General features: G+C 44.8%; 1 protein-coding gene across 8 annotated transcripts in view; it reads right to left on the reverse strand.

The window, feature by feature from the left end:
* ARHGEF4 (Rho guanine nucleotide exchange factor 4) overlaps window positions 1-27,613 on the reverse strand; it is a 202,460-nt gene that overhangs the window by 12,350 nt on the left and 162,497 nt on the right. For 5 of the 8 annotated variants that reach the window (XM_055262717.2, XM_055262716.2, XM_055262715.2 and 2 more), the window contains one exon: window positions 6,687-6,826. The exons of 2 other annotated variants lie outside the window; for them this stretch is intronic. In XM_055262717.2, coding sequence (XP_055118692.1) covers window positions 6,687-6,826 — 140 coding nt within the window. Of the gene's footprint in view, window positions 1-6,686; window positions 6,827-22,880; window positions 23,110-27,613 lie in introns of those variants that run through there. One more of the 8 variants, XM_055262722.2, reaches the window with a different exon arrangement.

The following is a 27,613-nucleotide window of genomic DNA, read 5'->3' on the forward strand; positions in this document are numbered from 1 at the left end:
GCCGGCACAACAGTCCTGGCCCTGGGCTGGCCAGTGGCACAAATGGCCACGGGGGCGCTCGGGGATGCCCCAGGACCTCATCGTTTCAGAGATACAGAGGCCAAAACGCCTGACACCGGCGTTTTGGGGAGGGATGGGCCAGGGACTCTGATTCCTTACAAGGGCTGGCCGCAGGCCCCCACTTCACAGATGGGTAAATGTGGCTCTGAAAGGTCAGGGATTCTGCTCAGTCATAAAATCGCGCAGGAATGCAGGGATGGTGGAGGCAGGATTTAAACTCCGGTGGGAGCGATCCACCCCGAGGGGCCCCTCTTCACTGACCGCAGTGTCCGAGCAGCATTGTGTTCCTTTGGAAAAGCCAGGCGTCCAGGGCTTTCTCTGCCTCCACTCGACACAGCCTGCAACCTTAACCCTGTAGGTTTCAAAGCTCTTGTGCAAGAGCTCTCATTCTATCCTTAAGAATGACAGCCCAGGTACAGTCAGTGTGTCCTTCTGAGAGATAAGAAGACTGCAGGGGAGAGGGCTAAACACTCAGCTCAGCTGTGGGCAGAGATTTCTGAGCAACAAGCTCAGTGCTTTGAATCCTGGAGCAAGAAGAGTCCCTGGAGGGCAGGGAGGGGCGCACAGAGGGAATGTGTGCAGAGACTGGGTGTTCCCATGGGAGTGACTTTGTATGCTCTGATCTGTGTGTGGCCAGCTCTTGGCCACCCCTTGCAAGGATAGGTGAGTGTACCCTGAATGTCGCCATCCTGCTGACTATAAAGCAGAGTGGATGCCGTGTGTGTGTGCATGTGTGTACACAAGGGCTACCTGTGTGTGCATGTGCATGGGTACCCCTGTGTAAGAGGATACCTCTGTGTGTGTATATACGTATGGGTACCTGTGTGTATGTGGGTGGGGTTTCCATGCATGTGCATATGTACACATGTGGGTGCCCGTGTGTGTGTGCAGAGGAGTGTCAGGGATGTGTCCAGAGAGGCTGTGTGCCTCCCTCACATCTGAAGGTTCAGCCTGGGCCCATCTGCCTGGTGTACTGCTCACGCCCAGTTCTTTAGAAAACGCTGGTCTCAAGGTTTGCTCCCCCAAGCTCTCAGGAGAATTGGGGGGATCAGAAGACATCTAAAGTCTCGCTGGTACCTCCGAATCCCAGCACTCCTCTAGTAAGATGGTGATGTGTCCTCTCATGGGGTGTGGCTCCGAACCCCTGATATGTGGATGCTTCACTGTGCACCTGTGGCCTCTCAACAACTGGCCACCCAGAAGGGTACATGTCCTCTGGGCCCTGGGCACAGTGGGTCGGTGAGCTGGATGGCCGGCACAGGCACTGAGTGCTGGAGGGTCTACAGCAGCCTGCTTGGCCACTGGGCCAGGCCTGGGCAGGCACGGGTTGGTTCTTCAGCCCCAGCTGGGTGCTAGGCACATCCTCTGCCCCATGCACAGCAGGGCAGCCTGGGGAGGACTGAAGGTGGCTGAAGCACCCCTGACTGAGGACTGAGCAGGGTCCTTCTTCCTGCCTAGGGGTCCCCAGCCTCTATATCCCAGAGAGCTGGGTTTATGGCAGGAACGGCAGTGGTAACAGCTTTCCTATGTGAGTTTCATGACCAAAAACCTAACAGAAAAGCTTGAAGGCAGACAGGGTGCAGTGGCCCACACCTGTAATCCCAGCACTTCGCGAAGCCAAGGCGGGCGGATCGCTTGAGCTCAGGAGTTCGAAACCAGCCTGGGCAACATAGTGAAACACCATCTCTACAAAAGATACACATATTAGCCAGGAGTGGTGGCGTGTGCCTGTAGTCCCAGCTACGATAAAGGCTGAGATGGGAGGATCACTTGAGCCTGGGAGGTGGAAGTTGCAATGAGCCAAGATTACGTTTCTGCACTCCAGCCTGGGTGACAGAGTGAGACCCTGTCTCAAAAAAAAAAAAAAAAAAAGAAAAGAAAAGAAAAGAAAGCTTGAAGGCAAAGGCCTAGGCCCTTGAGGGGTTGGACAGACAGCTCCCACCAGGGAGGGGAGTGGCCCAACTAGGCTGGTGGCAGGACTGACGTGCAAGCAGAAGGGAGACATAGGTGTCTGGGGCAGATGAGGGGTGAGCCCCCAGTGCTGTGGCTTTGGGAGGACAAAGGGAAGAGGAAAGCCACTTTGGAGGGGCTGGCCACCAGGTGACCTTGCAGCCCTGTGCAAAAGTGGCAGCAGTGGCCCCAAGGGACTGTGAGCTGCTCCTGCCCCACCTCATGGAGCACCTAAGCCTAGCTTGTTGTCCAGCCTAATGAGGATGAGCACAAGGTATCTGCAGCACTGACAGCCATCAGGCTCCTCCCTGGGGCTGAGGAGGGGGAATAAGGGCCAGGTCAGGCCTGGGAAGGGATGTCCAGCGGCACGGGAACTCAGGGAAGACAAACACCTGAAGCGAGTCAGAGTGACTCCATGAGGGGTGGCCAAGAGCTGGCCTCATGTCCTATAGCATCCTCGGGGTGTCTCACGGAGAATGCCAGGGGAGCAAGGACAGTGACCCTGCCCTGAGGACATCTGTCCCTAGGCCCGACCTGGCTCTTGTTCCCCCTCCTCGGCCCCAAGAAGAAGCCTGATGCCTATCAGTGCCCCAGACACCTCGTGCTCATCCTCACCAGGCTGGAAGATAAGCTGGGTTTAGGCACTCCATGAGGTGGGGCAGAAGCAGCTCACAGGATGCTGCAAGACATGAGCCAGGGGACAGGATGCTATTCACAGGTGCCAGTGGGCAGTGGGAGACCCTAGACCTCCCCAGCAGGAGCCAGGCCGTCCTCTCCCGTGGTCACATCATGGCTCGCACTGGCAGCACTGCCCACACGGTGGTGGTGGTGGGGAGGGAGCTGGGTGGTCACTCTCACTGACAGGCGCTTCTGGCTTTAGCTTCAGAAAAAGTCCAGGGGGCTTAGGGTGGCCTCAGGCCTGACTGCAGGGGCACAGTGCAGCCCAAGAGGGCCAAGGGGGAGGGCGAGGAACTGGGCAGACAGGCCCAGTCCTGGGCCATGGCCTTGGGGGTAGGCCCTAGAGGGGCCAGTGCTGGAAGAAGAGAGTATACTCCTGGGCACTGAAAACAGTCAGCGTCTGCGTTCCTTAATTTGCCTGGCAGGGACTGGACACTCACGAGGGGCAGGGCACAGGTAACTCAAGGAATGCAGAAGGAACGAGACATTGCGCCTGTATGCACGTTCCTCAGGCCCATACAGGACAATGCAGGGGCCCACACAGACAAGGCCTGTGGGCAGCTCCCTGCAGGCAGGACCATGGCTTCTGCACAGCTGCATCCTAGGGCCTGGTGCCTCCCTGACGCAAATACTCACTACACACGTTACACGTATGCAACACACACCCACACCCTTTATGTACAGCACGTGCACACACATCTGTGTGCAAGCATAAAACTCACTCCTCATGTACCTGGAATGCAAACTGCCTCGCTGCTCTGCCCCCAGTGCGCCGCTCTCCAGGCCAGAGGGTTTGCATCCGTTCTGCTTAGGAAATTGTAAGGTGGTTTCCCCTTCTGAGGGAGACATCTGGCTAAATTGTGACCCTTTCTTGTTCATGTTGATGTCAAACATCTTAGATATTCCTTGGCCAAAGCATCTTAGAATGAACAACTTGTCAAGGAACTGACAGCTCAAAAAGATAAGAAAGGGTCACAATTTAGCCCCTATATATTCTTAGAAAATAGAAGTGAATGTGTGATTTTAGGGCAAGCCAAATATTATTTAGTAAGGACTTTTCTCTGACACCTGTTGCTTTGCTCATCTCTAGATATTAAAGTCACGCTAACCCCCAGCAAAGCTTCTGGCTGAGCCCGTGGGAGTGCTGCCCTGAAGGCCCGGGAACTGGCCTGTCACGGGACAATCACTTCTTATCTTTTCAGTTTCTGATGAGTGAGTCCACTTAATGCTTCTGGCGGCTCATAACAGATAGGAACCACCTTTCCTGAGTCTGCAGTGCAAGCTAGGCACAGCGAGGGCTCCAGTGTCACATCCACCCACAAAACACAGAGATGGCCTTGCTGCAGCGCTGTGCTGGACCCAGTGAGGCCTCCAAGCCCAGACCTGCCCTTCTGACTGCCTCTCTCAGGATAGCCTTTCTACATGAGGATCTGGAAGCACTGGTAGCCTTCATGAGGTGCATGGATGCCATCTGGGACAGGAACCAGCCTCCCCAGCACCAGCCCACGGCATCGCTGGAGACGGGCTCCCTCTGCCTGACTTCCTGCTCTCCTCTGTGATGTGCGTGTCCTTCTCCCTGGGGACACGCGCCCTAAACATTAAGGCATACCAGCAACACTCCATCTGCTCAGCAACCTCCAATGCCAGGAGAGAGCTCTGAACGAAACAGGACCAAACAGGCGCTTACACAGTCCAAATCTAAATCGCCTGCCTTTCCCTCAGAAAGATGACAGAGCCTCGTTTTTTGGGTTATTTTTTCAGAGAAGTCCTGGCTCTTGGCCTTTCTCAGCCAAAGCATCTTAGAATGAACAACTTGTCAAGGAACTCAGAGCCCAAAAAAACACCTCCTCACCAGCAGCAAGATGTGACAATCCATAATTTTACCCTCAGGTAGGAGACACACAACTATGAAATGCAGACACAAGATCAACGCAGCCATAAGGCCAGCCATGGAACCCCTGCCTCTCCGGAGTCCTGAGGGCTTTGGTTGGGATGATCATCCTCGTGGTTGGAGAGGTACTGAGAGCCCACCCTGCCAGGTGTGTGCAGTCAGTTGCCATCAGCCCTGCACAGCCTCACGCCATCTGGTGTCACAGCCATGTGAACCTGCTCAAACGGTCACTGCTCAGTGCTCCGTGCCCCAAATCTGACAGGCCCCCTCGGGGTCCCCCTGCTGGACTGAGCCCCAAGATGGAGGAGGCAGCCTGAGTCTTCCAGAAAAAGCACAACTGGCCGAGCGTGGTGGCTTATGCCTGTAATCCCAGCACTTTGGGAGGCCGAGGCGGGCAGATCACCTGAGCTCAAGAGTTCGAGACCAGCCTGGCGAACACGGAGAAACCCTGTCTCTACTAAAAGTACAAAAATTAGCCAGGTGTGGTACACCTTTAATCCCAGCTACTTGGGAGGCTGAGCAGGAGAATCGCTTGAACCTGGGAGGCTGAGGTTGCTGTGAGCCGAGACCCTGTGCCACTGCACTCCAGCCTGGGCGACAAGAGTGAGACTCCATCTCAAAAAAAAAAAACAAAAAACGAAAAGCACAACCATTCCTTGTGAATTCTGCTTCAGGTGACATGATTTCAGAACACCTTCCATCCCAAATAGCTTACGAGAGGCACTTAAAGAGAAAGGTTTTCTTTGTTGGGAAAGCTTATTTACATGTTTATTCTTTTATGCACCATGGATTTTGAGTAGCGCATTATTTAACGACTGTTTTATTTTTATTTTTGAGATGGAGTTTTGCTCTGTTGCCCAGGCTGGAGTGCAGTGGCACAATCTTGGCTCACTGCAACCTCTGCCTCCCGGGTTTAAGCTATTCTCCTGCCTCAGCCTCTCGAGTCTGGGATTACAGGTGCCCGCCACCACGCCTGGCTAATTTTTGTATTTTTAGTAGAGATGGGGTTTCAATGTTGGCCAGGCTGGTCTCGAACTCCTGATCTCAGCTGATCCACCTGTCTCAGCCTCCCAAAGTGCTGAGATTATGGGCGTGAGCCACCATGCCCGCCCTTAATGACTGTTTTAAATCATCATCCAGAGCTGGGCCTCTAGGAGGAGTTCACAGGCCTTTGATTCCACTCCTCTGTCCAGTGGGTAAGGAGGACGCCACCCTCCTCACTGGCTTCTGAGAAGCCCCCCAGCTCATTCATTCATAGAAAAGTCTAACTCTTCCAAAATTGATCTCTTCTTAAGGAAAAACCTGAGTGCTATAAGATCCTGGGTTGTCAGAGTCCAGTTTTAATGAAGCAGAAACACAGCAGTACCTCCTGACCGGAGAACATGGCATTTGCTATGGGCATGTGCTTGCGCTGGTCAACTGGTTACACTTCCATGACGTTCAACAACACCCTCCAGTTAAGTAAAAGAGGCTGAGAAAGTAGGAGGGTGAGTGAGAAAGAGAGGGGCGTTAAAGCATCGTGATTCCTCTCTCATTGGGAATGCAAAGGGAGAACTCAGATGGGAACCAGTTTTGCCTGGATGAGGATTCTCACGGATTTCTTCTGCTTCAGTAGGAACAGCAAAAACACAGCAACTTGCACGCAGTTGTCATAGCAACAGCAATACTTCCGAACTCCTGTTGTCAGGAGAGAAAATGGTTTTTCCCTCGCCTTGTTCCCAGCCTGCCCAGATGGCTGGTTGGAGGGTCAGGGGCTGGAATGACTGGAGAAGCCCTGGCCTCCCTTCTACTAAGTAGGACGCCTCCAGCTGGGATGGCTCTTGACAGCTGCTCACTAGGACAGCCCCATAAGGCGGACCAGCACGCTGGCATTGCATCTGCTCTGTGGGCCCCAGGAGGGCACAGGGAGTCCTGTGTTGGACAAACCGTGCTCTTGACACCACATCCCAAAGTGAGCACTGCAGGCTGAAACTGCGCTGTGTATGGCCAGCACCACCAGCATCCGCATGGAACATGGACTGTGGGCATCTGGCCTGCATTAGGGTGCTGGAATCTAGCCTGTAGCCCCAGCCTGTCCCTCCCTCTGCCCGCGCAGCCCTGACCCTACCTCATTGATAGCCAGCTGCTCCCCACCCCCTCCAGGGTGGCTGTAGTGGTGGCTGGAGCTGTGCAGGTCATCATATAGGTCCTCCTCGCTCCCCACTTCGTCAGCGCGGACAGCTGTGTCCAGAGATCCATCAGGCATGGCTGGAAGGAGAGACAGCAGCTGGGCAAAGGGGGCTGGGCTAGGAAGGGCTGAGGGGAGAACATGTGGAGAAGGAGCCCAGTGGGTTCAGGACAAATGCTTCTTCTGCAGGGGGAGGGTGCAGGTTGCAGGGCTAGGTTCTCAAACCATCCTTGCTGCAAACATGTGGCCTGGGTGAAAGAATGCACCATCTCACTCACACCACCACCATTAGTCACCCATCACCCAGTCTACAGCAACTTGGCTGACAAGGAAACATAAGTATTCACCATCACACAGCTCGAGAGCCCCTTAGGTTGTATTCGGTGACAAACCATTTTCCATTGTGTTGGCTATAGTATAGGCCTTTAGGAAAAATGTTAACATTTTGTTATGCAATATATATGTGTGTATTCAAAAAAACATAGTTACATACATGCAAATATGGTTTGAAATTTAATACAATGAACAGTCCTGATACCCATCACTCTACTTAAGAAAAACACCAGAAACTTGACCTCCATATCTTGTATACTCCATTCCAGTCCCATTCCCATCTCCCTCCTGTAGAGATATTCAAGAGTTAGAACTTTTAATAAAATCATTCCCATGCCTTTGTCTTAGCATTTAGTTCTGTCAGTTATGTTAAGTTTTGACCTTGTCTAAAGGGAGCCAGCAAATCCACTCTTCTCTGGCTGGCTCTTTTTACTCAACTGTGTGTGTAGCTGTGATTGTTTCATTTCCACTGCCACACAGTCTTGTGTTGTACGAGCCTTTCACATTTTGTGCGTTGGCTGTACTGCTGGAGCAGGGTGGGTCATTCCCTGTGCTGCTGTGGTGGTGCTGCTGGATGGTGTCTGCACGCTTCCTGGGCGTGCGTTGGAGGGTTTCTCTAGGACACTGTTTCTCAACCCTGCTTTCATGACGGCCCCACTAAGGAGCACGTTGTTTTCCTAATCCCTCCCTGCCCCTGTGAAATCAATACCACAAATGTATTGTGTATTGCTTCCGCAGTGTGGCATTCTGGAGAGCCATAAACCATCATAATAGCTAAGATATTTGCCCAGTTGGGCAAAATCATCACCCCTGGTGTGAATTCACACTGCTGAGTGTAGACGCCTGGGTGTGTGTGGCCCCGCTGGGTCCTAGGCACACCAAATACTCTCCCAGAACCTGAAAGTGGCGCAAGAATGTTCCATCCCTCCACATCCCAGCCAGCTGTTGCGATTGGCATTACGAGACATTTAAATTCTTGAGTCTAATGGGTATGAAATGGTATCTTACTGTGATTTTAATTGACATTTTAGATTACTAATGAGTTGACCTTTTATCTATGGGCCATTTATATTTTCCTTTAATGTGAAGTGTTTATGAGTTTTACTCATTTGTCTATTGAATTGCTTATCTTTAACATATCATTGACATAAAAATATGTATGTATTCATGTATGTATGTATATACACACAATCCTTCCCTCACTTCTAGATACCTCCGTCACTCAGATGTGCCACAACTATCTCCTCCCAGTTTGTGTCTTGTTACTATTTTTAAGGTGCCTTTTGATGAACAGAAGTCCTTAATTTTAATATAGACAAGTTTGTCAATCTAGACCTATTTAGTGTATGTTTTCTGTGTCTAGGAAATTCTTTCCAACCTCAGTCATATTCTTCTCTGTTGTCCTTTAATGTTTTATAACTTTTCTTTTGATATGTATGCTGTTAATCCACCTGGAAATGATTTTTGTGATACAGAGTGAGGTTGGAAACCAATTTCTTTCTTCTGTAAGGATAATCAATGGTCTTGGCACCATTCATGGAATGGGCAGTCCTTTCCCATGGACCTACAATGTCTGCTCTGTCCTTGAGTTGAGATTCTAGATAGCTGGGTCTGCATCTGGACTCTCTTCTTGCACGAGGCACAATAATGGTCTCCAAAAGATGAAAAGATGGCATCTCCAGAGCCTGTGAATATGTTATGTTACGTGAGGAATTAAAGAGGAATTAAGGTTGCAGATGAAACTAGGGCTGCTAATCAGCTGACCTCAAAATAGGAAGATTATCTTGGATTATCCACATGGGCCCAACATAGGTGAAAATATGAACTTTGAAGACTCATTTCAGACATTTCCTCCTCTGTGACAGTCCCATTCATGACTCTTATCTTACTCTCAGGGAGCTTGAACAGACAACTCTCACAGAAGGAAACACATCCCTGTACACTGTGTTGGTCTGACTTCCCCCAGCCAGATAGACTCTGAGCTTCTTGAAGGCAGGAGCCATGACTGATTCGTTAATGTCGACGTTTAGGAAATGTTAAGTAAGTAAATGAGTAAACAGGTGGATGATAGAAACACATAAATGGTGATGAAACAGACGAAGAGACCAATGGAAGGAAGAACACTTGAACAGATGGGAGGATGACTGGGGCGGCAAATGGCAAGTTCCTTAAAAGTGGAGCCCAAAGGCCTGGCAGAGCCAACATCAGGAACACAGTTAAAGCTCCACATGTGTCCCCAGAACTGACCTGGGAAACCCTCAGGGATATGGTTTGGATTTGTGTCCCCACCCAAATCTCATGTTGAATTAAAAGCCGTGGCCTGGTGGAAGATGACTGGATCATGGGGGCAGATTTCCCCCTTGCTGTTCTCGTGATAGTGAATGAGTTCTCATGAGATCTGATCGTTTAAAAGTGTGCGGCACTTCCCCCTTTGCTCACTCTCTCCTGCTGCCATATGGAGAAGGTACTTTCTTCCCCTTCACCTTCCGCTGTGAACGAAGTTTCCTGAGGCCTCCCTGTCATGCGTCCTGTGAAGCCTGTGGAACTGTGAGCCAATTAAAACTCTTTCCTTCATAAATTACCCAGTCTCAGGTATTTTTTATAGGACTGTGAGAATGGACTAATACACTCTGTCTCCAACCTGGAGGCAGTGGTCAGAGCCCAGCTTGCAAGCGGGAGCCAGGGGCCTTCTCCTAACCCTGTACACAGCTACAAGTCCCTAGGAACACTCATGATTTTTATTTCATTTATGTTTAAAAACTTTTATTATGGAAAGTTTCAAAAGTACACAAAAGGAGAGAAAATAGTATAAGGAACCTTGTATATTCATTGTCCAGCCTCAACAATTCTCAACATGTGGCCACTTTTGTTTCATCATCTAATTCCCCTCCCCACTGGAAGGTTTTTAGGGCAAATCTAAGGTACAATATAATTTCATCTGTCAACACCATGGCGTATGTTTCTGAAACATAAGGATCCCGTCTCTCTTTCTTTAAAAAACGTAACCACGATACACATCTAAAACAAACTGCAATCCATCAAAAGTTGTCAAATTGCCATACCTTCTCCCCTAGGGCCTTAAAATACGTTTTTATTGGCGGGTGTGGTGGCTCACGCCTGCAATCCCAGCACTTTGGGAGGCTGAGGCAGGCAGATCACGAGGTCAGGTGATCAAGACCAGCCTGGCCAGCATGGTGAAACCCTGTCTCTACTAAAAATACAGAAAATTAGACGGGCATGGTGGCACACACCTGTAGTCCTAGCTACTCAGGAGGCTGAGGCAGGAGAACTGCTTGAACCCAGCAGGCGGAGGTTGTAGTGAGCTGAGATCGCTCCACTGCACCCCAGCCTGGGCGACAGAGCGAGATTCTGTCTCAAAACACCCCCCACCCAAAAAACAAAACAAAACGAAACAAAATATGTTTTATTGTGAAATGACTGTAGAGTCACAGGGTATACCACTATAGTACAGACGGCACTGTGCACTCTCCACCCAGTTTCCGTCAATGGTCTAGCTTTCATAAGTCCAGTATGATCTCACAGCCAAGAACCTGACTTTCATACAATGTGTGTGCATAGGCGTATGGCACTGTATCACCAGTGCAGATCTGCACAGCCACCAGAGCAACCTGTATGTAGGCTTTTAACCATTCACCTGTTTAAGGATATGTGGATTGTTTCCAACTATTCCTATTATGAATACAGCTGCTATGATAATTCACGACCAGGGGTTTGTATGAACGTAAGTTTTCATTTCTCTGAGATAAATGCCCAGGAGTGTAATTACTGTGTCAGATGGTAGTTGACTACTTAGTTTTTAAGAAACTGCCAAACTATTTTCCAGAGTGGCTGTGCTATCTTACTTTCCTGTTACCCTCAATGTCTCAGAGTTCAGTTTCTCTGAATCTTCAGCAGCATTTGGTATTGTCACTATTTTATATTTAGGTATTCTGATAGGTGTGTAGTGATATCTCATCATGGTGTCAATTTTCATTTCCTGAAAGGCTGGCGATGTTGAACATCTTTTCATGTGCTTACTTGCCATATATCCTCTTTGGTGATAAATCTCTTTATGTCTTTTGCCTATTTTTTTTTTTAAGATGGGGTCTTGCTTTGTTGCCTAGGCTGGAGTGCAGGGGCATGATCATGGCTCACTGCAGCCTCAAACTCCTGAGCTCAAGGGATCCTCTCACCTTAACCTCCTGAGTAGCTGGTACTACAGGCTCACACCACCACACTTGCCTAATTTTCTGAAAAAATTTTTGTAGAGACAGTGTCTCGCTGTGTTGCCCAGGCTAGTCATGAGCTCCTGGCCTCAAGTGATCCTCCTGCCTCAGCCTTCCAAAGTGCTGAGATTACAAGTGTAAGCCACCATGCCTTGCCCTCTTTTGCCTATTTAACAGTTGGTGTTTTAATGTTGAACTTTGAAAGTTCTTTTTTTTTGAGACAGAGTTTCACCATGTTGCCCAGGCTGGTCTTGAACTCCTGGGCTCAAGTGATCCTCCCACCTCAGTTCCCAAGTAGCTGGGATCACAGGTTTGTGCTACCACATCTGGCTCAGAGAGTTCTTTATATATTTGAGTTATTTGTCAGATATGAGGTTTGCGAGTATTTTCTCTCAGTCTGTAGCTTATCTTTTCATTGCCTTAAAAAGGGTTTTCATAGTACCAAAGTTTGAAATTGTTATAATGTTCAATTTCTCAAATTTTTCTTTTATGAATCATGCTTTTGGTGTCATGTCTAAGAACTCTTTGCCAAACCCTAGTTCTCAAGGATTTTCTCTTAATGTTTTCTTCTAAAAGTTTTACATGGAAATCTACAATTCATTTTGTGTGTGGGGTTTTTTTTTTTTTTTTTTTGTATAATGTGTGAAGTTTAGGTCAAGGTTCATTTTCATCACCTATGGATGGTCTAATGGTATTATTTCTGGCATCATTTGTGAAAAGAATATCATTTCTCCACTGAATTGCTTTTGTACCTTTGTAAAAAATCAAAAGTTTTGATGAGCAAAGTAAGGACATGACTACCTATTTTACAGAAATAAAAATGATTATAAGAGAACACCATGAACTGTTGTACACTAGCAAATTAAATAAACTAGATGAAATGGAAAATTTCTAGAAACACATAATCTACCAAAACCAACTCAAGAAGAAATAGGAAATCAGAATAGATCTATAATTGGTAGGGAAATCGAAGAGTAATAAAAAAATCTTCCAATAAAGAAAAGTCCAGGGCCAGATGGCTTCTACCATCCGGTAGTGAATTCTACCAAATATTTAAAGTATAATCAACACCAATTCTTCTCAAATTCTTCCAAAAATATTGAAGAAGAAGGAATACTTCCCAACTCATTCTATAACATCAGTATTGCTTTGATAATAAACCCAGACAAAGAAACTACAAGAAAACTACAGACTAATATCCCTTATGAATATAGATGCAAAAATCCTCAACAAAATACTAGGAAATGGAATTCAGCAGCATATTGAAAGGATTATATACCAGGACCAAATGGAATTTATTTCTGGAATGCAAGGATGGGTCAACATAGGAGAGCAAATCAATATAATACACTAAATTAACAGAATGAAGGAAAAATACATGATTATCTCAATCTATGCAGAAAAAGCATTGACCAAATTTTTACAATAAAACATTCAATAAACTAGAAATAGAAGGAAAAGTCCTCAATGTGATAAAGGCCACATATGAAAATCTCACAGCTAACATCATACTCAGTGATGGAAGATGGGAAGCTGTATCACTAAGATGAGGAATGAGACAAGGATGCCTGCTTTCTCCACTTCTATTCAACATAGTACTGTAAGTCCTGGTGAGAGCAGTCAAGAAAAAGAAATAAAGAAGCTCTTTAGTTTAATTAGATCACATTTGTCAATTTTGGCTTTTGTTGCCATTGCTTTTGGTGTTTTAGATATGAAGTCCTTACCCATGCCTATGTCCTGAATGGTATTGTCTAGGTTTTCTTCTAGGGTTTTTATGCTTTTAAGTCTAACATTTAAGTCTTTAATCCATTTTGAATTAATTTTTGTATAAGGTGTAAGGAAGGGATCCAGTTTCAGCTTTCTACATATTGCTAGCCAGTTTTCCCAGCACCATTTATTAAGTAGGGAATCCTTTCCCCATTTCTTGTTTTTGTCAGGTTTGTCAAAGATCAGATAGTTGTAGATACGTGGCATTATTTCTGAGGGCTCTGTTCTGTTCCATTGGTCTATATCTCTGTTTTGGTACCAGTATCATGCTGTTTTGGTTACTGTAGCCTTGTAGTATAGTTTGAAGTCAGGTAGCGTGATGCCTCCAGCTTTGTTCTTTTGGCTTAGGATTCTGCACAGCAAAAGAAACTACCATCAGAGTGAACAGGCAACCTACAGAATGGGAGAACATTTCTGCAATCTACTCATCTGACAAAGGGCTAATATCCAGAATCTACAATGAACTCAAACAAATTTACAAGAAAAAAACAAACAACCCCATCAACAAGTGGGCAAAGGATATGAACAGACACTTCTCAAAAGAAGACATTTATGCAGCCAAAAGACACATGAAGAAATGCTCATCATCACTGGCCATCAGAGAAATGCAAATCAAAACCACAATGAGATACTATCTCACACCAGTTAGAATGGCAATCATTAGAAAGTCAGGAAACAACAGGTGCTGGAGAGGATGTGGAGAAATAGGAACACTTTTACACTGTTGGTGGGACTGTAAACTAATTCAACCATTGTGGAAGTCAGTGTGGTGATTCCTCAGGGATCTGGAACTAGAAATACCATTTGACCCAGCCATCCCATTACTGGGTATATACCCAAAGGATTATAAAACATGCTGCCATAAAGACACATGCACTCGTAAGTTTATTGTGGCACTATTCACAATAGCAAAGACTTGGAACCAACCCAAATATCCAACAATGATAGACTGGATTAAGAAAATGTGGCACATATACACCATGGAATACTATGAAGCCATAAAAAATGATGAGTTCATGTCCTTTGTAGGGACATGGATGAAGCTGGAAACCATCATTCTCAGCAAACTATTGCAAGGACAAAAAACCAAACACCACATGTTCTCACTCATAGGTGGGAAGTGAACAATGAGAACAGATGGACACAGGAAGGGGAACATCACACACTGGGGCCTGTTGTGGGGTGGGGGGGTAGGGATAGCATTAGGAGATATACCTAATGTTAAATGAAGAGTTAATGGGTGCAGCACACCCATGTAACATGTATACATATATAGATATGTATACATGGCACATGTATACATGTGTAACAAACCTGCACGTTGTGCACATGTACCCTAAAACTTAAAGTATGATAAATAAAATAAAATAAAGAAAAAGAATAAAGGACATCCACGTTGAAAAGGAAAAATAAAATTATCTGTTTGCAGATGACATCTTATATGTAGCATACCTTAAAGAATCCACAATAAAATTATTAAAGCTACTAAAATTCAGCAAGGCTACAGAATATAAATTAACACACAAAAATCAGTTTTATTTCTGTATATTTGCAATGAGTATTCTGAAAAGGAAACTTTTGAAAATTTCATTACAATAGCATTAAAAAGAATAAAATACTGGCCGGGCATGGTGGCTCATGCCTGTAATCCCAGCACTTTGGGAGGCCAAGGCGGGCGGATCATGAGGTCAGGAGATCGAGACCATCCTAGCTAATACGGCGAAACCCCATCTCTACTAAAAGATACAAAAAAATTCGGCTGGGCTTGGTGGCCCACGCCTGTAATCCTAGCACTTTGGGAGGCCGAGGCAGGTGGATCACAAGGTCAGGAGATTGAGACCATCCTGGCTAACACAGTGAAACCCCGTCTCTACTAAAAATACAAAAAAATTAGCCGGCCATGGTAGCGGGCGCCTGTAGTCCCAGCTGGTTGGGAGGCTGAGGCAGGAGAATGGCGTGAACCCGGGAGGTGGAGCTTGCAGTGAGCCGAGATCGCGCCACTGCACTCCAGCCTGGGCGACAGAGCGAGACTCCGTCTCAAAAAAACAAAAACAAAAACAAAAAACAAAGAATAAAATACTTAGGAATAAACTTAACCAAGGAGGCCAAAGATGTGTAGACTAAAAGCTACAAAACATTGCTGGAAAAAAAAAAAAAGGAAAGAAAGACGTCCCATGTTCATAAATTGAAAGTCTTAATATTTTTAAGATGACAATACCACCTAAAGCAATCTGTGTATTCAATGCATTCCTATAAAAATCCAATGACTTTTTTTTTTTTTTTTGAGACAGCGTTTCACTCTTGTTGCCCAGGCTGCAGTGCAATGGCACGATCTCAGCTCACGGCAACCTCCGCCTCCCAGGTTCAAGCGATTCTCATGCCTCAGCCTCCCAGGTAGCTGGGATTACAGATTACAGGCATGTGACACCACACCGAGATAATTTTGTACTTTTAGTATAGACAGGGTTTCTCCATGTTGGTCAGGCTGGTCTCGAACTCCCAACCTCAGGTGATCTGCCCACCTCAGCCTCCCAAAATGCTGAGATTACAGGCATGAGCCACCGCGCCCAGCCCCAATGGCATTTTTTTTACACACATAGAAAAATTCATCATTAAAATTCATATGGAATCTCAAGGGGTCCTGACTAGCCAAAATTATTTTGAAAAAAACAAAGTTGGAGGACTCGCATTTCCTGATTTCAAAACTTACTACAAAGTCACAATAATCAAATAATGTGGAAATAGCATAAGGATAGATATATAGACCAATGGAACTGAATAGAGGATCTAGAAATAAACCCTCCCATATGTGGTCAATTGATTTTCAACAAAGGTGCTAACACCGTGAGGGAAAAGACAGTCTTTACAGCGAACAGTGTTGGGAAGCTGGATATCCAAATGCAAAATAATGAAGTTAAACCCTTACCTAACACACATAAAAATTAACTCAAAATGGACAAAGTCCTAAATATAAAAGTTTAAACTATAAGACTCTTAGAAGAAAACAGGGGAAAGCTTTACAGCAGTGAATCTGTAAATAATTTCTTGGATATAAGACCAAAAGCACAGGCAACAGCAAAAAAATAGGTAAACTGAACTATATCAAAATTTAAATCTTTTGTGCATTAAAGGACAGTATCAAGAGAGAAAAGGCAACCCATGGAATGGAAGAAAGTATCTGCAAATCATATATCTGATAAGGGAATAACATCCAGAATACATTTTTGAAAAACTCCTACAACTCGAAAAACAAAACAAACAAAAAACTCAAAAACTAGCCCAACTCAAAAATAGGCAAAGGACTTGAATAGACATTTCTTCAAAGAAGACATACGAATGGTCAATAGCATATAAATAAGGACATACGACATCACTCATCATTAGGGAAATGCAAATAAAAATTACAGTGGTATGCCAGTTCATCCTTAGTATGGTCATCACAACAATTACAATAACAAAATATGGAAGTAACAATGGCATGTGGATTATACCACAATTGTTTAAACAACTGGTTGGCTGTACTTGTTTGTCACTATTTCTGGATTTTCTATTGTGTCCCATTGATCAATGTGTTCATCCACCTCTTATACCAAATGGTCTTGTTTTCTGTGTGTATAAAATAATTCTGAAATTTGGTAGAGTGGTTCATCTTACTTAATTCTTCTTTTTCAGAAATGTTTTAGCTATTCTTTTTTATTTCCTCCCCGGCCTCCTGTTTTACCTATTCCTGTTCCTTTGCCTTTCCATAAAAATTTTAGAGTAATCTTGTCTATAATACCTACAAAAAAATCCTGCTGGGATTTTGATAGGAATTACATTAAACCTATGTATCAACTCAGAGACAACTGAAATCTTTACTCTGTTGAGCCCTCCCATCCATGAACACAGAATCTCTCTCCATGTTTTATCCTCTTTGATTTCTTTCAGTTCTCCACTATTTTAAACAAGTCCCAGACATCACATAATTTGATCTGTGAATAGCATAGTATATGTCTTAAAAGGCAAGGCATCTCTTTTCCTCGCTCTCCCTCTCTGTCTTGCTGCTACACTTTCTTTTCTGGGATATTTTAAAAGCAATGGTCTCTCTAGGGGAATAAAACAGATGTCTTGTAGGAGTCACTACTTTTCTTGGCTTTTCAGTAGTCCCAGCTGGGGTCTCAGCAGTTCACAAAATGATTGCTCAGATAGCAAATTTGCAGCCTGGGAGAAAAGAAAAGCGAGTTTCAACACGAGTCTCCCAGTACTTTTACTCATCATTTTACATTCCAGCTTCCAGCACAGGGTGTGGGATTGAGGAGGTGTTTCCTGAGGGTTTCACAACTGCATGAATGAAAGGTTGAGCAGGCATTCGTGGGAGAGGGAGTGAAGGTGAAGGCGGGGGAAGGACTCCAGGACTGAAGCCAGGAGATCCAGGCTCTGTGCAAACAGCCAGTGGGAGAGCCAGTCACCTGTCTGCTTAGACTGGGCTCAAATGCTCTTACAAAGCAAGGCTACTGTGGGTCTTACACAGCTAATTCACAGGAAAGCGTTAAAGGATGGGACCGTGTGCCCCATGGTGTCTGCAGGTGAATAAATGAACAAGAACAACACGGCCCAGTAACACAAAGGCCAGTCTTGATTTTGGATTTTAAATTTTTATATAGGAAGACAAGTCAGCAGTCTCTGATCCATTCTGAAATTCCAACAGTGTTTAGACAGCAGAGCAGCTAAGAACTCTAGATTCTAGATAAATGCTCAGTGAGGGTGCCTTTGCCTCTGATGAACAGCAGCCAAACAATTCTCTGCTTCCCCTTACAAGGGAAGGCAGGTAGTTCTGCCCACCCAGGGAGAGAGGCGGAGGAATGCCCTCCCTATGCATCTCTTTTCCATGCTGACCTACTGCCCTGGAAGTCAGTGGTTCTCAAAGTGTGGTCCCCAGACCAGCAGCAGCACTTAGGGAACTTGGTAGAGATGCAAATCCTTGAGACCTATCCCCAGACCTACTGAATCAGAAACTCTGGGGTGGGGCCCCCAGGTTGTGTCTGCATAGCCCTCTGGATGACCCTGGTGCATGCTCAAATTTGAGATCCACTGCTGTCCATCAAAAGCCATTAACAAAGTGAGTACTGACTTACTGAGCTCTGCTCCAGCAAATGCAGGCAATGCATTCTTTGACATGGCCTTGCGGCCCTTTGAGAAATTTCTCTAAAGAGTCTAGCATACGGTCTTGCATTAGAAACAGGAATCTGGGCATGGGGGGTACCAGGCAGGGTGCAGACAGCCTGGCTGTTCATCCAGCACCAAACAGCCAGGGGCTTCCAGTTCACGTCCGCATTGGTTCACTGCTTTCTGAATTAACTCAAATGTATTTATCCAGAGCCCACTAGGTATGGGCCACAGATACACGCGGGGTTCTGAGGATGCAATGTGAAGAAGGTGATGGGGATCTGGCAGGAAATAAGGGAGTTAAACAAATAATGTTGTGTGGTGATGCTAGGAAAACCACAGGCACAGGAGGCCCAACCAGGCCTGGGAGATCCCGGTGGGGCACGTTGGGAGGTGTCGGGGTAGCAAGGGGGGTGAAGAGTGTTCCAGGCAACAGGGACAGCATCCAGCCCCAGAAACAAGAGGGTGGGGTTGCTGCTGGTCGTGGAAGAACTGCAGAGTGGCTAGAGTAGAGTGAGGAGTGAGAAGTGAGGAGGAGGGTGAGAGGTGAGGCTCCCGGGGAGCCCTGGCATGCATGTGGTCCCTGCCCGGGCAAAATGGCAGGTACAGGCTCCCCGGTGGCTCTGCGCTGCGGGACTGGGATATGTGTCCAGGTGTGGCCCTACAGGGGCCTCTCACTTCATCCTTGTGACATGAACAAGGAAGGCGAAATGATGTGTACATTCTACAGATGAGGAAGCTGGGGGCCCAGAGAGGTGAAGTTTCTTCGCACGCTCACAAGGGGCCAAACCTTGCTGGCCAGCCAGGTCACTGGGCTGTCTGCACTGGACTGAGTTTGTTTCTATTTTTAGTAGAGACGGGGTTTCGCCATGTTCGCTAAGCTGGTCTTGAACTCCTGATCTCAGGTGATCCGACCTTGGCTTCCCAAAGTGCTGGGATTCCAAGCATGAGCCACTTGCACCCAGACTAGCTTTTGTTTTTTAAAAAGATTATTTTTGATAGACTCTTAAAGAACAGTTTTAGATTTACAGAACAACTGGCCAGCCAGCATAGAGTACCCAGGCACCCACACCAGGCCTCCCCGACCATAAGGTCTCATGCTAGCATGGCACATTTGTCACATGAACGGAGCAACACTGACTCTGATAGTCACCGATGTCCAGATTTTGTTCAGATTTCCTCAGGTTCTCCCAAATGGTCTTTTTCTGTTTCAGGATCCAATACTAGGTTTAGTCATCTCAGCTCCAGATTTTTAATTTTTAGGTTGTACAAAAGGCTCACTGAAAACCTCAGCTTTGGAGAGGTTTGTTCCTTTGGCAGCAGAAACTCTGAGCCATCTACAGTCCCAAGTGAGAATGCGCTCTGCTGGGGAGACCTGCCTCTGGGCCCTCCTGGGAGAAACTGACCTTCTCTCAGGCTCCGTCTCCCAGTTCTCTTCCTGGTGGGGGGAAAATAACTTTTTCTGAAAACGTACAACCCTCCTTCTGCTGTGTGTGTGACTCCAGCCTACCTGAGAGGCAGGTATCATTAGGTGCCCTGCACAGATCTAGGCCTCGCAGCTCACACACAGGTGAGACATGCTGAGGTCCCTCAGGCAACCCGCAGCCAGGGCAGGGGGAAACTGCTCCCCGTTTCTCAATGCCCACCCCTCTCCACACCTCTCCTGCCCTGGGTCTGTAGCTGTTCTGCCTACACAAGGAGGACCCCCTTGCTGCCCCTACCCTCCCTCCAAAGGCCCCTGGCTATTTGGTGCTGTCGTGCCATCTCAGTGAAGGTAACAGGAGCCTTTAGCCAAGAAAAGCAGTGACTCCTACAAGAAATCTATTTCAATCCCCACTTCAGGGAGACCACTGCTTTTAAAATACCAGAGAAGAAAGTGTGGCACAGAGAGAGAGAGACCTTATGTTTTAAGACATAAACTATGCTATTTACAGATCAAATTACATGATGTCTGGGACTTGCTTTAAAATAATGGAGCACTGAAAGAAATCAAAGAGGATCTAAATATGGAGAGACATTCTGTATTCATGGATTGGAGGACTCAACTGGATAAAGATTTCAGTTGCTTCCAAATGGATGCATAGGTTTAATGCAATTCCTATCAAAATCCCAGCAGGACTTTTTCTAACCTGGGAAATCAGTCAAAGGTCAGGTCTTCATGTACAAACAAGACTTTGGGGTCACAATTACTTTAAAAAGTAATTACATAAAACATGGCTGCGTCATGATTTAGCAGTAAGTGAAGCATGGTTTCTGACACATGGTAGTGTCATGTTAGGCAAATGTGAAGTGCCAGGGATGTGAACAGCTGTTCCTCCAAGTTTAGGTTGCTGCAAAATTCAGGTAATCATTTTCATTTTTCACTGAACAGAACCAGCCTGCAACTCAACATTTTAGATCATAGACTTTTGGAGTACAAACCCAAGGAATGCAATATTGTTACCAAATTACAAGTTTTGGCAAATCAGTACAACACTGTATATAATATAATGAAGTTATGTCACATATTCCTTTAATGAAAATTTTCATTATTTTCACCCTAATGCTCTGCAATAAACTAAATCATGTCATGATTAACAATTTTCATTACAAAAATTATTTAAATACCAAATAAAACACCATCATTGTTCGTGGTAGATTACAGCTGAGCTAGTTATTTAAAACAAATTAGGCCGGGTGTGGTGGCTCATGCCTGTAATCTCAGCACTTTGGGAGGCAGAGGCGGGTGGGTCACTTGAGCTCAGGAGTTTGAGACCAGTCTGGCCGACATGGTGAAACCCCGTATCTACTAAAAATACAAAAATTAGCTGGGTCTGGCGGCAGGTGCCTGTAATCCCAGCTGCTTGGGAGGCTGAGGTGGGAGAATGGCTTTAATCCAGGAGGTGGAGGTTGCAGTGAGCCAAGATCGCACCACTGCACTCCAGCCTGGGCAACAGAGCAAGACTCTGTCTCAAAATCAATCAATCAATCAATCAATCAAACAAACAAATTAGACTTCTAAAATGGTACAATTTCCCCCTTCTGCTGTGCAAGCCACTTAAGGGAAATGGATCAGGACAATCATGGATGAGAAACTCTAACGTTTGAGCTTACAGGGGTTGGGCATGTGGATATCAATTTTAGGTTGAAGTAACTATCCAAGCATCATCAGGCCTTCAGCACACCATTCGGCCTTTTACGCTGGCTGGTCTCGATATCCAGCACACACTCTAGCTGACCACTTTGTTGGTAGACCTGTACTTCTCTTCAGTTTGGATTAAAATTCATGCAGACTTTCTTCAGCATATTATTTTAAAGAAATGCCTAATAGATAATTACAGCTTTTAAGTACAAATACAAATAAATCTATTGCCAGGTTGGTGAGAGCTGGGCACCTTAGGTTGTATCTACTCCTGACAACCAGGCCTCTATCCACACTGTGGTGTGCCCTGTGCTTCCTCCTCTGAAGCTGGCAGTTCTTCGGTCTCGGCATGTAATATCTGAAGATGTCACAGTTGTCATTAGTCCTAGGTAACCGCCGAGGTGAATCTTTTCACAATGATTATGGTTTCTTGAACCAGAATAGTTTTTCCTGGATCTCGAAGGTGTGGTTTTTACATAAATCTCTCATCTTGTATGTGTAAAGAAAATATTGGTAGACTTCCTTTCCACTATGCTCTCCACAGAGTCAACTGCTGAATGTCCTGGCAGATAGCCCAGCACGGTGGCTTACGCCTGTAATCCCAGCATTTTGGGAGGCCAAGGTGGGTGGATCACCTGAGGTCAGGAGTTCAAGACCAGCCTGGCGAACATGGCAGAAGCCCATTTCTACTAAAAATACAAAAACTGGCTGGGGTTGCTGGCATGTGCCTGTAATCCTGGCCACTCAGGAGGCTGAGGCATGAGAGTCACTGGGATCCAGGAGGCGGAGGTTGCAGTGAGCCACGTTTCCACCACTGCACTTCAGCCTGGGCAAAAGAGCAAGGCTCTGTATCACACACACACACACGCACAAACACAAAAGTCCTGGCACAAATGCCTTGGTTCTTGCTCTAGAAATATGTGATTTCACAGTGAAAGGCATCCCCACTCTGAGGCCTGTGGCTTTGCAACTTCAGTATCTTCTGTCTGACACAGCCAGACTTGGGTTCACTTTTGGGTATTTGGACATTTCTGCACTGTAGTCATTGTAAAGGCTTCCTATGGGTGGTCAAAGGAAGCTCTAGGCAAAGAAGTGACACCTGCCCCCTGCCACTCCAAGTGCCTCCTAGGCCCCTCTGCTGAGATGCCTGATAATGCATCTCAAGGTTCTCCTTGGAGCCAGGGCAGGGGAAAACTGCTCCCCGTCTCTCAATGCCCACCCCTCTCCATACCTCTCCCACTCTGGGTCTCTAGCTGTTCTGCCTACACGAGGAGGACCCCCTTGCTGCCCCTACCCTCCCTCCAGGGAGAACTCCTGACCACCCACCCAAACCTGCTCAGCCACAGGTGTCCTGATCTCAGTAGCAGACAACTGCATTCTTTCAGTAGCACAGAACAAAAATCTTGGCAAGGATAATTTTGGTTATCCTGACACCTGTCTTTCTTTCAGTTCACATCCATGTTTATCATCAAGTCTATCAGCTAGCCTTACCTTTACTTTATTATCCAGAATCCAACCATTTTTCATCGGTCCACCACCAACCTCCAGTGCAGGTCCCATCTCTGCCCCCACGCTGCCCCCACACTTCACGGAGTGACACAAGAACCTCCAGCTGGTCTTCCCTCTGCACAATACCCCGAGTGGTCCTTGGTAAACTACAATAAATCACATCATTCCTCTGCCTGAGATCTGCTTCAGAGTGACAGTCATAATTCCTTACCACAGCATCCAAAGCTTGCTGCCTATCTGGCCTCATTTCCTCTCTCTACCCCACCCCCATCAGCTCCGACGGGCTCTTGACCAACCTCAGTTAACCAGTTTTGAGAGAAGCTACCAGGAACGACCAATAGGGGGATTAATAGCATGAAATGCTGTCCAAAGTGGCTGACACAGAAGCACATGCTTGAGGTCCTGATATTCAGGGGAGCTTAAATCCTAAATATTGCTGGAAACATGCAGACTTCCCAGAAATTGCATTTTTTTCTCTTCTGCTACCATCCTTTTTCCTACCAACCCTGACACTGTCTCTTCAGATGAATACATCCTTTAAGACAGATAAAATAAATTTACTAAAGGCTACTGTTCTCCCTTTGTCAAATATTTCCCATAAAATTCCTAGGCATGGGCTTGAACACTGGTGAAACTTCAGATAATCTGAGGATGGGCTAAGGTTGGGATAAATGAGGCTGAAAAGGTCAGGTGTGCTAAAATGCCTGGACTATTTTGTTTTACTATCAAGAAAATGTAATCTAAACCTTTTGGATTCAGGTTCAACAAACATTTTTGTTTACTCCTCTGTTGAGGAACTGTGTTATTTGACTTCATTTCACATAAGAGAAATTCTGCAGCGTGGAAAGGCTTTACCAGCTCAGAGAGAAAATGGCAGCAGAATTCAGACACAACCCTAAGTTCTGTGGCTTCAACCTGTGTAGTTTCCAACACACACAGCTCTGCTCTAATAATTACCTACCTCTTTTTTTCTAAAGACATTAACTTGAAAATACCATCCATTCTGGATCTGCTTTAAACACAGAAACATGAGTTTGATTTCTAAAGTGGAAATGCCTCTGCAACGCTAAGATGTAGAGCTCTGTAAGGATGTGGCTTTAGCTTCCCTTCATTATGTCCCAAGTGCACAACAAAGTAACCCCGGCCACAACAGAGACACTTGCTCTGCCTCACTCACAGCATCTAAAGCTTGCTGCCCACCTGACCTCGTTTCCTCTCTCCACCCCACCCCCTCAGCTCTGATGGGCTCCTGACCAATCTAAGTTAACCAGTTTTGAGGGAAGCTACCAGGAACCACCAATGTGGACATTAGTAGCATGCAATGCTGTCCAAAGTGGTTGATACAGAAGCACATGCTTGCTCCTCGGCAGAGGCCATTAGGGTCATCCAAAACCTAATTTCACATCAGAAAATGTAAAAAAAAATCCCTCTCAATCACTCAATGAATAAAATATTTATTTTCTCTTAAGGGTTTCTAATAATAGTGGAATGGCTACTATCAGACAAACTCTGTGCAGATAATTATACCCACTGGGAAAAAAGTACAAAAAAACGGCTATCTGATGGCACTGGAGAATGACCCAAAGCAGGCAGAAACCACAGGAATACCCCTGGCTGAGTTTCCTGCCCTTACAGCTTTCTGCCTGCAGGCAGGCACCAAGGGGTGGCTAAAACACAGACAGAAACCTGCAGTCACAGTGTCACTGATTGAACAGTTAGAACAAATATTTTAGGGTGATCTTAGAAGCATCAATAAGGAGGACAATCTCAGAACAAAGAGCTGCAGAGGGGAGCTACAGAGCTCTGTGTGGAGCTCTGCCCAAATCTCTGGCTGACCCCTGAACTCTGAAGGTATGGGGAATACTCCAAGCAGCCTAGTAGAGGCTACAAAACCTGAACGTAGAATGTGAAGTTTTAATTCAACCACATTAACTTCCTGCTAAAAGGTCAGAAAAAAACAAAACAAAACAAAACAAAAACTTCTTCAGAGAAACAACAGAATCCAAAGACTCTATAAGCTATTCAATAGCCAACATACAATCCAAATTTACTAGACATATAAAGAAAAGGAAAATGTGATTAGTTCCCAAGAGAAAAGTCAGTGGAAACCAGCACTTAGGCGATACAGGTGTCTGAAGCAACAGATAAACTATTATAATAATGCTCAAAAATATACAGAAGCACATACTTCTAAGGCATGAAGAAATAGGAAATGGCAAAGAAATGCACACTATAACAAAGAATCAAATAGAAATTCCAGAACTGGAGAATATAGTATAAAAATAAAAATATTTACTGAATAGGCTGAAGTGCAGATTGGAAATACCAAAAGAAATAGCAGCTTGAAGACAGACGAGTATAAATGATCCAATTTGAAAAAGAGAAAAAAAAGTTGGAAAATAATGAACAGCAACTTAGTGACTTGGGAAAATATTACGGTCTAACATACATGAAGAGAGAGTGAATGAAGCAGAAACAATTCTGAAGACATAATGACCAACAATTTCACAAATCTGGTAAAAGAATAAATGTACAGATTCAAGGAGATCACTGAATCCCTAGCAGAATACAGGGAAACATAACAAGACAGACCTTTGTTGAATGACAGTTGACTGTAATGAAAGACAGAGATACTGTAACAACATCTTTGAATTGCTGAAAGAAAAAAAACTGTCAACTCAGAATTCTACATCAACAAAAATATTTTGCAAGAATAAAAGTGAAATAAAGACATCTTCAGAAAAATGAAAGAAGGGGGTGCGTGTCCCTGGTGGTGACCTGAAGGACACCACCACAATGTCTGCTGTCCAAAAAAAGAAAAATGAAAGCTAAGAGAATCACTGACCAGCAGACGATTACTACAAGAAACATTAAGTGAAGTTCCTCAGGCAGAAGTGAAAATGATGACAAATGGAAATTCCGATCTTCAAGATGAAATGATAAGCACCAGAAGTGTTAAACTGTGGGTATGTACAACACACTATTTTAAAATTAATTTCTTTAAAAATATGTAGCAATTTAAAGCAAAAATCATAACATTATATCGTGGGGCTTTTAGTACATGTAGATGAGCATATAAATGACAGCTCTATCCATAAAACAGGAAAGGGATAAATGAAATTATACACATGCAAGATTCTTACATTTTATATGAAGTGGCAAATATTACTTTTAATATGAAAAGTAAAAGATATATATTTATGTATATATAAAATAATCTTCAGAGCAACCATTACAAAATAACATAAAGGAATAGTGATAAGCCAATAATAAATTAAGATAGGATTTTTTAAAAAAGATCCAATTAACCCAAAAGAAAACAGAAAAGGAGAAAAAGAGTAACACAAAAGACATGTGACAAAAAAAGAGGAAAATGGTAAATGTAAGCCCAACTATATCAACAATCACATTAAAAGTTAATGGACTAAATACTCCATTTAAAAGAAAGAGACTGTTGTGATGGTAATGTTCTATTTCTTGATCTGGATGTTGGTTGCACAAGAATATTCACTTTGTGAAAATTCATCAAAACATACACTTATTATTGGTGCACTTTTATGCATGCGTATTATACTTCGAGAAAAGTTTTACAAAGAACAAATATGTTGATCCAATTGTTCTACTTTTAGGGTTTTATCCTAAGAAAACAGGCACTCAGAAAAGCACCCAAATATGTATTTACAAGTTTATAGATTCCAGCATTGATTCTAATAGAAAAACATTACAGACAAACAAATTGAACATTATTAGGGAACTACTAAAATAAATTAAGGTACATTTATATAATGAAACACCATGCAGCCAATTCAAAAGAATAATTTAGGGGCTGGGTGTGGTGGCTCATGCCTGTAATCCCAATGCTTTGGGAGCCTGAGGTGGGTGGATCACCTGAGGTCAGGAGTTCGAGACCAGCCTGGCCAACATGGCGAAACCCTGTCTCTACTAAAAATACAAAAATTAGCTGGGCGTGGTGGTGGGCGCCTGTAATCACAGCTACTTGGGAGGCTGAGGCATAAGAATCACTTGAACCTGGGAAGCGGAGGTTGCAGTGAGCCGAGATCATGTCACTGCACTGCACTCCAGCCTGGGGGATAGAGCGAGACTGTCTCAAACAAAAAAAAAAGAAAAGAAAAGAAAAATTTAGCTTTATATTTATCAAAACTTAAGTCACTAAAAGCATATTATTAAATTAAAAAGTAGCTTACAAACCAGTATGTAGAGTGTGATCTTATTTATGAAAAATAATAAAAAGACAAACAATGAAAAGGCATAGATATACAAAAGGTTGTATACCAAATAGTTAACAGTATCTATTTTTGGATGGTAGGATTTCAGGTGAATTTAATTATTTTCTGTTATGTTGGATTTGCCAAGATGAATATATTAGCTTCACAATCAGAAAAAGCAACAAACACGTTTATATTTTAAAATAATATCTATGAAGAATGAATAAAAAAAGAGGAAAATACCCTAGCCTATAAAAAGTAAGAAGAGCTTAAAAACTTGAATGAAAAAGTAATAAACTATCCGTTTGAAGGTACCAGAAAGATATTAAAGAAAGAGGAAACTGCAAGGCTATGATGGAGGAGAAGAGACAAGGACAAGGACATAAATTCAGCATTTGGGCCACTTTCCCCTTAGGCATTGGCTGACTCCAATCACAAGGATAGAGAAGCTGAGGGGCTCCTTGGAATAGACACAGAGGCTGGGGACAGTCAGGGATCATAATGGTGCCATCTAGAGTGCAGACATCTTGCACACAGAGG

This window comes from Symphalangus syndactylus, chromosome 22, assembly GCF_028878055.3.
Source record: "Symphalangus syndactylus isolate Jambi chromosome 22, NHGRI_mSymSyn1-v2.1_pri, whole genome shotgun sequence".
Lineage (NCBI taxonomy): Eukaryota > Metazoa > Chordata > Mammalia > Primates > Hylobatidae > Symphalangus > Symphalangus syndactylus.